Consider the following 12,965-nt stretch of genomic DNA (forward strand, 5'->3'; position numbering starts at 1 on the left):
GAAAAAAGTTCGAACCTCACAATCTGTCTTTTGAAATCTGTCATTGACGAGTGGTTTTGTGCCCCAGGGTACCGAAACGTAAGCCTTACCTGGGACAGCAGCAATGTCAGTGCACGCAGTCTATAAACAACTGGGCAAGTGGGTCACATCCTTGCTGCGTTCTTCGTATGCGTCAGCTGCCTCTGATGAAAGGCACACACAAGTGTCTTATATAGAGCGTGCCTCTCTAGCCCAAAGCCAACCAAGAATTAGCTTTAATACAGCCCAACGGGGATCCTCTACAAAGGAGGTTCTGTTGCACTGTGATGCAACCAGGAAGGCACACTGGCTGCTTACAGAGGTGCACTTAAGAACAAGCATTTGCAATGCAATAGGTCTCGCAATTTCGAGATTTTGAGCTATTGACATTATAAATGACAATGCCTTTTATTTGTGTTTTAAAAACCTGGATTAATAAAAGGCATTGTAATTTACAATACCAATAGGTCAAACTCTCTAAAATGCGAGACCTATTGCATTGCAAATGTTATCTTTGGTTTTGCCCTGAGACAGCAATTTAAAATCTTTTTGTGTCCCATACAATGGTTGTGATGCTTCAGACAAGGTCCTTAAATGTGCATGTGATGGATTAATGTTGCGTTCAAAGAAGCATGCCAGCAGTTTCATGTTACATTAACTAACAATCATTTGCAATGCAATAGGTCTCGCATTTGCAATGGTTTGAGCTAATGGCATTGTAAATGAAAAATGCCTTTGTATTTATGTGTTGGTTTTTAAAAACCGATAAATAAAAGGCATTGACAATTACAAAGCCAATACCTTAAACTCTCACAAATGCGAGACCTATTGCATTGCAAATGCTTGTTATTGTTGGTACAATTATTATCTGGTCCAGGCCAGAAACCGTTTTTCCAATAGAACTATAATCAGGTTTAAAAAGTCTTGTTATTTACCACCGGGAGTAACTTCAAGTTGTCTAATTTCTAATATTGTATTGTATAGTATTTGCATTTATATAGCGCTTACTACCTAGACGATGCGTCAAAGCGCTTTTTCAGGGAATATCACGCTTCTCCGAAACTCATAAAGGATTAGTGGTGAGTTAGTATAGTGAAATATGAAAGTAATTTGAGTCTTGGCTATGTTAGTAAGTTATTTGGATTGAGAAGGATAGTGAAGGGATAGAAGAGAGAAAAGGTTTGCATTTATATAACGCTTCCTACCCCTGATGAGGTGCATGCTACTCTGGAACCCAAAATGGAATAGTGATGAATTAGTATAGTGGAATATGAAAGTAATTTGAGTGGTGGATATGTTAAGTCAGTTATTTGGATTGAGAAGGATAGTAGAGGGATCATACACTTCTGGTTTCTGCACATGCAAGATTGTAAAGCCCAAAGGCATAAAGTAGTTTATTTTCCAAAATAAACTAACTTCCTGTACTAAAGGAGCCCAGAAGTATTTCTCTAAACGTTATAAACATACTTTGCGTACAGACACTACATCACCATGATTAATCTATCTGGACCAAAAGTAGACACTGCTAATGTCCATAAGAGCTGAAGCTTTACTAGAATCTGCAAAGCTGTTATTTTTTTTTTTTTTTTTTGGATAAAGACCTTTATTGCACAATAATACCATTACACAGCTCTAGGCCTACAACCCAAGGGGCCGGCCGCGTTGTTATTCAGTTGTCACTCTGCATTGTCGGATTAACACAGCCCGTCAGCCGACAACCTTGGGTCCGGCGGCGTATTGGAGGAGCTTTAGGTATTTTAGTCGGTACATGCTGTAGATAAAGTAGTCTTACTTTTTTTATAGTATATGCAGTGCAATGCGTTACTAAATAGTTATTATTAACAGTAACCAAACAGTAACTTAGGCAGCTGACCTCATTTACAACATCGAAATTTGTATTCAGCATTTGCGTATGGCTATGTGTACACTGGCTGTATCACGTCATCGTAGTAAGTCGTCCGTAAGAGTCACGGGGAGTTGTTGTCACTACCACTCGTATCCATCAGGCTAAACTATTTGCATCCTCTCTATCTCATCATCGGAGTCAGTAGTGGTCTCTTCAGGCAGTGGGTCACACAGGTCCCCCCTATATGCATTCCATGGCATCCAGATCTTGTTCCACTTGCGTGGACATGCCCTTGTCGTATATACCGCTCTTTCTATTAGCATTAGCACATCCATATTTCTACACCAGTGTACCAGTGTAGGTGCGTCAGCCGCTCCCCACTTCTGTGCTATGTCTCTTTTAGCTACCATCATGCCTATCGTCCCCCAGATTTGACCATGGCGTGAGAGATCGTTTGGTTCCCATATCTTCAAGAGACATTTGCGGGGTTCAGGTAGGAGAGAGACCTCTAGTGTTTGGGAAATAGTACGCATTACCTGCCTCCAGTATTCTAGCACACTCGGGCAGTCCCAGATGGTGTGTAAAAAGGTCCTTTCTTCCCCACACCCGCGAAGACAGTACGGGTGTTGTGCCCGGTGAAATTTATGTAATGTGGTTCTGGTGTAGTATATCCGGTGCAGTATCTTAAGCTGCACCAAACGGAACTTGGCAGAAATGCCTATTTCTTTCGGGGAGGCTAGTGCTTCATTCCACTCTTTCGTCCATGTCGCCCAGTTCGCTCCCCCACTTCTCTCGCAGTTTACTTGTAGGGTCTGGTAGGTTGTTTGTCAGTTTGCGGTACGTGAGGGATGTGGCGCTGTGTTGCATAAAATCTGTAAGCAGTCGGTCTTCCATAGGGGAGGCTTCAGGGATCTCTGTGTCTGTATGTATCGCAGTCAGTAAGGCATGCCTAATTTGTATGTACCTATAGATTTCGTTAGGGCCTAGGCCATAATGTTGCTGGAGCTGGGGGAATGGGATTACTGTCCCTTCTGCCCATAAGTCTCCCACTGTTGATATACCAATATTGTCCCACTGCATAAAGCCCTTGCTCCGTCTTAGATGTCCCAGCGCCTTGGTGTCCCATAATGGAGTTTGTTTAGTGATCACGCCACTCCACTTAAGTTTTGCCTGTGCCGTGTACCATAGTTTTACTGTGTGTTTTGTGGGTCCTATAAGTTTTGCCGCCATCCCTTTGTGGTAGTGCGCCGCCAATAAGCTGTGTGTGCCTAGCTGTACTCTATCTGCCTTATATGCTGGGCCATCTTGGGGTACATGTATCCAGTGATTAATGATCTTGAGCTGCGCTTCCCAGTAGTACATCTGTAGGTTTGGCAACGCGATCCCTCACCCATACCAGCTTCTGTTCAGTTTTACATGTGCTATACGTGTAGGGCGATCTCCCCATAGTAGGCTGGAGACCATGGCCGTGACTTGTCAAAAGTAGCGCGGCAACACCGGATATGGGGTGTTTTCAAGTGCATAGAGAAAGCGGGGCAATGCCATCATTTTATATAGCGCTGCTCTCCCCAACAGCGTCAAAGGCAGATTTGCCCAATATTGCACGTCCCGCCGTAGACGATCGAGCGATGGCTTCAGATTTTTGTCATAAAACTCAGACGAGTTCTTGGTGACATGTATACCAAGATATTTAAAGGAATCCACTGTCACCTCTAGCTGGCACCCTGCGGGCAGGACAGGTTCCGGCCCTTGTAGTACATAAATCACGGACTTTGTCCAATTTATCGTATAGCCCGATGCCGTCCCATGGGTATCGCATATTACTAGGAGCTCCGGTATTCCACGTTCTGGTTCCATCAAATAGACCAACATGTCATCTGCGTAGAGGGAGACTCTATCTTCCCAACCCTCCCCCCAACTGACTCCTTTCAACAACGGGGTAGTTCTAATCAAGGTCGCCAGCGGCTCCAGTACCAGGGCAAATAGTAATGGGGACAGGGCACACCCCTGGTGGGTTCCTTTCGCAAGTGGGATCGAGTGTGAGATGTGGCCGTTTGTCGCTACGTGTGCCATCGGATGTGCGTATAGGAGTCGGATCCAAGATATAAATTTAGGCCCGAACCCCATATGCGAGAGTACCGCAAAGAGATATTGCCATTCGACCATGTCGAACGCCATCCTTGCGTCCAAGGATAATATCACTGCCGCTGCCGACAGTTGTGGTGCTCGAGCCAACGCCCCATGGACTCGCCGAAGGTTCAGAGCTGTACTTCTGTGTGGCATAAAGCCCGATTGATCTGGGTGGATCAGTTGTGGAAGGTGGGGCATCAGCCTAGTAGCCAACAGTTTCGCCAGGATTTTCGCTTCTGCATTTAGGAGAGATATGGGGCGATAGGAGCTGCATTCTGTTGGGGGTTTTCCGTGTTTCGGGATCGCTACGATTGTCGCGGTCCTCTGGTCTAGTGGGAGTTCAGTAAGTGCCAGACTGTCCGTGTACATTGCCAACAGCGGCGCGCTCAATGTCTCAGACATTAACTTATACCATTCAATGGGGATCCCGTTGGGGCCCATCGCTTTCCCGGATTGCACTGCCTTAATGGCCGATTGTATTTCATCCGACGTGAGGTCGGCTTCTAGTTCCTCTGTCGCTTCCGGTGCAAGTGTTGGGGTTGGTATGTGGCTGAGGGAGTCCATGGCTTCCTCTCTCGTTACCTCTCTATTCGGGTTGTATACTTTTTGGAAATATTCTGCCAAGGTGCCAACGATATCTTCTGGGCGGGATCGAAGTGTGCCGTCAGAGGCGCGCAGTTGTAGTATACCTTTAGTACCTCCCCCTTTCTTGTCCAAACAGGCTAACATTTTTCCTGCCTTGTCCCCTACGTCGTAAATTCTATGTGTGGTCGCCGCAATATTGTCAATGGTTCATCTCTTTAGGTGGTCCCCATGCCGTTGCTGACATAACTGTAGTGTGTGCAGGTATTCCGGTGTAGGGTCTGCCATGTGATTTGTATTTGCAGTGCAAGTTCTAAGTCCGCCAATTCCTGCTGTTGCGACCATTTGTACCCCGTAATGGATGCTATGGCTTGTCCCCTCAGGACTGTCTTGTATGCCTCCCAACGGACTGAGGGAGAGGAAACTGATGCTGTGTTTTCAGCAAAATAATACTTCGTGCCATCCGCAAGTCTTTTCGAATTGTGGGGATTTTAAAATACCCCGGGTATATTCTCTTACGGGTCTTTTCCTGGCAGGACAGTGTTAAGGTCATCGGGGAGTGATCTGAAATTCCCCTAGGGTGTATGCTTATGTAGTCAATGGTCATTGCTCCAGTATTCTGTGTCAGGAAATAGTCAATGCGTGATAAGCTTATGTGTTGCTGAATAATAAGTGTATTGTTGGAAGGTGGGGTGTATGTGCCTCCACACGCCTGTCAGTCCCAGCGCCTCCAAGAAACTGGTGAAGTGAGAGTGCCCTTGAGTCTGTGTCCGAGCAGGGAGTCTGTCTGTTGCTTCATGCACTGTGCGTTAAAATCGCCACCTATAATAGGGTCTCCTGTTGGTAATTCTAAGAGGAATTTTCCCAGTGCAGGCAGTGCAATGGAGTGGAGCGCTGGAGGTATGTAAACGGACACCACATTCAGTGGTCTACCTTCCCACTGTCCCTGGACGGCCGCAAAACGGCCTTGATCGTCTGTTTTGGTGTTTAAAACTATGAAAGGGAATGTCTTCCGCATCAGAATGCCTGTCCCTCTCGAGCCTGATGTGAAGTCGGAGTGTACCGCCATTTTGTACCCTCGCCTATCTAGCGCCTGATTTGCCTTCCCGGTAAGATGTGTTTCTTGTAATAAGACCAGTGCCGGTCCAAGTCGCTTTATGGCCTGCATCACTAGACCTCTCTTAATCTTATCGCCTAGACCCCGCACATTCTATGTCAATAATTTTAGGGGTTTCCCCCGCGCCGTTGTCTGGTCTTGAGCTATGTGTCATGTCGAATTTGGCTGTGAGTGTAAGAGTGCCTCCAGAATCGTAGTGTATATTGTGTACCTCTCCGTGACGCTACCAGTGTGTCCTTGCCATCGTGTCCTGCCTCTATACTTAAATTCAAGAAAACTAAAACCAATACCCCCCTTCCCTCCCACCTCCCTTCCCTAACGGACTTTGAACTGCCCCCTCCCCCCCCCCCCCAACTTAGCAGAGTCCTTGTCCCTGTTCAAACCCATAGTACTTGCTTGCTGGGGTAAAGGTCTTGTGGTGGCACCGGTCCTTCATGCCCTCCTCAGCCCGCCCGAGCCAGTGTCCGACAACAGCCCAACCATCCTTATTCGTAGCAGCTGTCGTTTCTTTGATTACTGATTGATCCTGCGTCCTGTCAGTGTTCGTTGTCTATCGAATCCGCACCCGGCGACCTTTCTGAAGTTGTACGTCTTGATGCCGAGGAACCAGTGTGCTACCCCTGTTGTTGGTTCCGATTGTTCCTGTTTGTTCGGCGAGGTGCATCCACCCGTCTCCAACCCCCCAACCAGTCGTATGCTGCTTCCGGTGTATCAAAAAACCACGTCTTGTTGTTGGCCACCACTCGCAACACAGCTGTTTTTTTAAAGAGCAAGTGGCTAAAGAAAATTGATTATCTTTCAACTGCAACAATGACAGACTTTTTAAGCTTGTCATTACATTATTGTGTGGCAAGTCAAATAAAGAGGACGTCCAGATAACTCTGAGGGCTTAATGGTTGTGCTAGGTGACAAGGTAGATAATGCAATTGTCAGATAAAGCAAGTACATTCTGAAAAATGGATTAAAAATGTTTAAAACTGAAGTTGGAATGGATACATTCAATGATTAAGAAAGAGCTTAATGTTTAGCCCAAATCATAGAGTAGTAATTTGTGTAGAAAATGGAGAACTCCAAGTTATTAATCTTCATATTGACCATCAGTCTAGTCGAGTGTCACATATTGTAAGGACTGCCATAGGAGATAGATTGCAGGAGGTAATTATGTTACGTTAAAATATTTGTAGAGCTCGCGAATACCAAACAATGGCGTACAATGTCTGTACAATAATTTGAAGGAGAAAGGCGACTGGGACCTAATTAGTGACCAAGGGAAAAAGCCAAGTTTTTAGTACTTTTCTGAGTTTTAACAAATTAGACTGTGCTCTGGGATGGTCAAGCAGTGCTTTCCACCATTTATAGGTGGAATGGGAGGAACTTCTTCCTTCCCAATGGGCCTTCCTGATTCTAGCTTAGCAGTGGCAGATCGAAGATTGCGAGTGAGAACAAAAGCGCATGAAATACATGACAAATATATGATCACATTTAATATTCTATTAAAAGAAAAACAACTCGCAAATATTCTGCCAATTATGTCATACATAAAAATAAATTTCCAATACTTTAGATCAGTTTTAATAGGTAAGTTGTTTGGTGGACAGGATCTTGATACAGAAACTAAAAATATTTATATAACCACATCACCATCCCTGCAACTCAAAGGCGACCAGATTGCTCTACTCACTGTGTTTCCCCTAATAAACTAACCAAGGTTGTGTATATTATATTTTTGATCGCTTTTTAAAAGTGTATAGTGTCATTGGTTATTCGCATCCCCTGTTTCATTAACTCTGACCAACAGAGTTTCCTTCTCCCACCCACGATTTCAGGATACATACAGATAATGTGGATCCGATTTTCAATATCAAGTCCACACAATCAGTGCAACGCACCACAATGCTTTGCTACCTTGCATTACTTAGCAAGCTTCCCAAAACGTATATATTTAATCCCACACCTTTAAAAGCCATGAACATCCGTGTTGAGCCAGCTTGGTGTACTGTTAACTAAATCATGAAATGTTGGCAGAATATTTGTGAGTTGTTTTTCTTTTAATTTAATATTAAGGTAAGGTAATAATTGTATTTGTGCATGGTTAATTAAAACCTTTACAAAACAGATTTAACATTGCTAAAATTTGACTTAAAATACGTTTTATACAACTTTCTAAAAGTTTTTTTAAAAAAATTTGCTTAATGTCAATTTATGGCCATCATTATATTTAAAGGTTCATGGCTGCAGGGCACCGTGTCTATAACTTTCAGTCCGGCTTTTTTATTAATCCGCGGGGAACGTGATCTTCTGTCTTTTCGCCATTTGTTCAAAAATGTTTGTAATCCGACAATTTAATTTTGTTTTGCTGGAGTTGCAGCACAGTTTGACCGCCTGACGATGGACGCAATAAATCGTACCTCAGGTCATTTAGTTTGGAGCAGATACAGATTACATGGATGATATCTTCCTTGCCAGCTTTGCACAAGCGACAGTATTGCGGAGAGTTTTTTCTTTCCAAGGGCGGGAGATGGGAGGCAGTTGGAATTACACCTAGGCATAGTTTTAACAACTTTTCCTTTGTCTTTAGATTCATTCCGATGTTAAGATACTCTTGAGGCTGCAGTACTGCATAGTCGCCGAGTGTAATCCAGCCGTGTGCGCTTTTGGATAGTGTCTTCTTGTCCTCAATAGAGGAGATGATACACACTGATTTTTTCTTGATTTGTTTAAAAGTCAAATGATCAGTAGAGATGTCCCAGAGGTCTGACAGTCCCAAGATTTGGAGTGAATCAAATAAGTAGTCTCTGGCAGAGGATTTTCGTTGGCGAAGCAGCTTTTCCCATAAATTTGAGTTTAAAGAACCAATCTTGGCACTCCGAATCTTGTGCCAGGTAGTAATATACATGACCCGTCTTTCCAGTGTTTTTTTTAGCAGACCAAATTCAAGCCGGATTTGTGCTGGAGAAACGTATCTTGGCAGATTAAAGATTGCCCTGTATGAGTTTGATATCACTATGTCCAATAGTACTGCATCCTTTCCTTGAAGGGGTTCACTCCTGTATGTAAGGGTCGGTTGTAGCTTTGCTTGCAAGACTTGGAGCAGCGGATTAAGTGTTAAATGTGATAATATGTTTATTTATTTCATGCTGTATTTGTTCCAGTTCAACTAAGTGTAAACTTGAAATTAAATGTTAAACTGATAAGACAGAAAATGTATAAATGTTTTTGTGTCACCACTTTGTATTTTTCATCCTTTTCATTACTAGTGACCTTATCTACAAAACAAATACAAATTGATAGAAAACAAATTACAAATCAAGAGTTCCAGAACCAGCAACATTACAAACGTGGTCTGTTGGACTGAGCCTGTGTTTTATTTTCTCCAACAGATAAAGTTAACCGCATTAAGCAGTTTGATAATTTAATGAATCTAAAAGAAGAGAAACTCCGGACACGATTCAGAGACACTTACAATGCTGTCATGTGGTTACGAGAGAACAAGGATAAATTTAAGCGTGGTGTCTTTAAACCTATAATGCTAGAGGTGAGTTTTATTCATTACATTTTTACTAGCAGAAAACGGCCTTAACGCAGCTTAATTAATATGGCATAAAAATAAAGGTTTGTGGTGCCTTATCTCTGCTGATGGACCTTTGACTATCTGGGTTTCCACAATACACAAAATGCTGTTGGGAGCCTCTGCTTGCTGCAGAATAATTTTCTCTGGCCACGTACTTTCCGCTGGTCAATGGATTGGGCCTTGAACTGCACAATGCTTAACTTTAATTTCCTGTTTGTATGTTGTGAACCTTTTACAACTAGTCAGTTTTAATTACCGAAGAGGGGTAGCTCTTGATAGATTACATGAGTGATATTCTATTTCAAATGTTTCCTTTCAATGAATCAAAAATTCTCAATTTGTGAATAGTTCACCTTGATTTGCAAGATTGATATATTACTCCCGGTGCAATCTGGTGTTTGTTCAGACTGGGAGTAGCTCAGCCAAAATGAGTGCAAAAGTGAGTTGTAGTCACATTTGAACACTTATGCCAGGACATCATTATAGTGAGGGAAGCCTTTCCAAATCAGGTCTATAATGTTCATCTACACATATCAATTGTGTAAAATATATGGGCAGACTCCTTCAGTAGCAAAACCAAAGATTCTTAAAAATAACACATCTAGCAATAATCTGGTGTTCCACCTCTGTGGATTCTCTAAAGTGGATTTTTTTATTTTCGGAGAACAATGCCCATTTCATTTCTCCTTGATGTGGAGAAGTCTCTATTCTGAAAGATTGCCTGCTGCAGGACTGAAAGGTCTGGCATGTAACAGTCGAGAGTAAGACTGAGGTCTTGTGATTGGAGCTGGGGGAGCTTTAAGTTGGCCTCCTTCGGTCCAATGTTTTGGGAGGCACCATTTTCCAACTCCCCATGCTTATTAGAAGACCATGAAGCACTGCTGTGTTGAAGGATAAGAGGGAGCACACAAGTTATTTTGAGCAGCAGCACTGGGCCATGACCTGAGTTCTGCAATCACCAGGACATGTGACAAAATTGTAGCAAAGATGAAAATGCAGTGGCAGAGCTCAACCCGTTCCCAGTGGCAATTCCGATGGGAATCTGGGCTGAGACATTCCAAAATACCAGGGAAGTAGCGGCACATTTGAGTCTAAAGTTTACCAGTGCCATGATGGTCAGAAAGTGCTCGTATGGTGACACATATTGCCGAGAAATCTGAGGGAGAGAGAATGCACACAGGTGCTGATGAGAAATTAGCACCACAAAGGGCTCAAATGAACTATTCTGTCTTCACAGCTTGGCATATGTACCCCCGAAAGAGGCTTGCCTGTCCATGTGAGGCTCCCATAACAGCTCAATATCCAAGAGGACAGAGAATTAACTTGATCAGTAATAGGATGAACCAGGTACACCACAAAGAGCTGTTTACCTTATACATCGAGAAAATAGTCTTCTGGACTTGAAAGGTGTATCTGAATTGGTTTACTGAGAGCTGGTAGATTTTCTAAGGGGGTAAAACTGGGAGAATAATGAGTACAGAGTTTTAGTTTGCTATAAAAGATTAACTGTAAAGGCTTTAGTTTTATTAGTGAATGCTGGCACACTTTTTGTCTTCTTCCTCCTCCTCCCCATATTCCTGTCGCATCTATGAGTCTCAGAGAGTGGTATGTAAGAATATTGAAGCATAAAAATATTGTACTTCAAAAATATCGTTGCCAGATTGTCGGCTCCCAAAATGTTGTGAAGATAAACACATGCAGATAAGATTTACTGTTCTTACCTCAACAGCTACATACTATGAAGATACTTATATTTTGTCAATTAACGTATTTGTGGAGTTATGCATAGTAATTCTATAATTATATATACATAGTTACCATCTCAATATTTAGTGGCTGATATTTGGGTTGCAGTATTTTTATAGCATGACATTAATTTGAAACTCAGTACTCTGGTAATTTACTCTCAGATTAAGTAAAATAACTGGCTCTGTAGTGACTGCTCTTATCTAGTTCGAGATTGCACTGGTAGGAATCCTTGCCCAATCAAACAGTGTAACCAGGATACTGTTTGAAACTCAGTAACTAGCCAGTTGATAGGCATTTTCCACCCAACTGAAAGAGTTAGGCACCAAATGGTCAGTAGCATGTACATTTCAGGAGTGATGGGCATTACTTCATGAGCAGTGTCATGGATAAAGAGGAGACCACAGAGGAGGTGATGGGTGGAACTCCAATGCCGAAATAAACAACCTCTCAGAAAATCAGCAGGTAACTCTCTTCTGACAGCCAAATTGGTTCTAGTCAGTTGTTTGTTCTAGCAGCAGAGATGGCATGAGGGTAATGCCAGCTCTCCCAGGTGGGCCACACACATTGGAATGAGAAGCTGGGCAGCAGGCATTGCAGTGCGAAGCAACATGTTGCTTGTATATAGAAGGACAACTTAACCTAGAAGTGAATCTCCTGTCTTAGGCACATGAAGCACACCAAGAAGATTCAAGAGTACCTAGACACAGAAGAATAAATGTGTACACGAAAAGCAAAAGCTTCCTAAGAGAGACAGTCTGTTTTACAGTGAGGACTTATGCCCCTAAAGTAAGCCTGGGCGAGGTTTGTGGTGTTCCGCTACGCGGTACTCCGCAAAGTGCAAAAAAACCGCTGCCCCGCTACGTGGAGCTCCGCAAGTGGCGAGTGCGTTAGATAAATGCCATTTGCGGTGATATTCAGTGCCAGGTGCTTGTCCTCACTGTGCAATCATCGCGAACGGCACCATGCACATCGCAAGTGGGCACTGCTTCCTTTCTACCACTTGAGTAGATTTTTACTCGAGGATCAGCTTTCTCAACGTGAACATACAGTTTCTCAACGCGATGGGTAGCGAGCATACGCGACCTTTCACAATGAGAAATCTGATCGCCCGCATTGAGAAATCTCTCCGGGAGATTGATTTTCCACGCTCGCACTCGCTACCTTGATGTTGACTATCGCGAACGAGGAAAAATCTCGCCGGGAGGTGAATTTTCCTCGCTCGCACTCGCCAACTTGAAGTTGACGAACACGAGCAAGGAAAAAATTCCACTATGCGGAGCGGAGTTTTTCGGAACGCCACGAGCTCCGCGTAACAAAGAGTGCGGAAAAACTCCGCAAGCAGAATTCACCGCCCAGACTTACCCTAAAGCCAAAATTGTAAATAAATTAATTTCTTTTTATTAAGTTATTACGTGCGCCATTTCTATGCAGTGAATGTGCAAGAAGTAAATTTTAACTTTACTGCAATGTTTTCTTTATTTCAAAATTAACATTCGTAGAATACCATGGCTAACTGGTTAGCAAAACACTAAGGAGCAATTTTTGATAATGGGCATTTGTTTTAATGTTATATAATTGTTATGTGAAAAATAAAAATGTAGATAATTTATTTAGAGGTTGTATTGTTCTTATGTATCCCTTTTATTCTAATCATCTCTGTTGTATAGAATATTTATAAGAACTGTTCTATTATTTATGTATTAAATGTTATTTTGAGATTTTTATTGTGTGGAGATTTTATACTGCTTTTCATATTTCCAATCATTATTGCTCCCTTCTCTTGGCCTATTGCTGTATGGCCCTATCAGAGAACAGCTTGTTTGAGCGCATATTGGTGGTGTTATCTAGCTGTGAGCCTCTTACTGCAGCAAAATGTATGTTGAATATTAACTTTTTAAGTTTTCCCATAGTACCTGTCTTAAATCATGGTGGAAGGTGGATGCCATCTATTG

General features: G+C 42.8%; 1 protein-coding gene across 1 annotated transcript in view; it reads left to right on the forward strand.

Moving 5' to 3' along the window:
* Positions 1-12,965, forward strand: part of SMC5 (structural maintenance of chromosomes 5) — a 699,122-nt gene that overhangs the window by 257,931 nt on the left and 428,226 nt on the right. The window contains exon 10 of the mRNA XM_078675750.1: positions 9,074-9,228. Coding sequence (XP_078531876.1) covers positions 9,074-9,228 — 155 coding nt within the window. The remainder of the gene's footprint in view (positions 1-9,073; positions 9,229-12,965) is intronic.

The sequence above is a fragment of the Lissotriton helveticus genome, chromosome 2_1 (genome assembly GCF_964261635.1).
Source record: "Lissotriton helveticus chromosome 2_1, aLisHel1.1, whole genome shotgun sequence".
Classification (NCBI taxonomy): domain Eukaryota; kingdom Metazoa; phylum Chordata; class Amphibia; order Caudata; family Salamandridae; genus Lissotriton; species Lissotriton helveticus.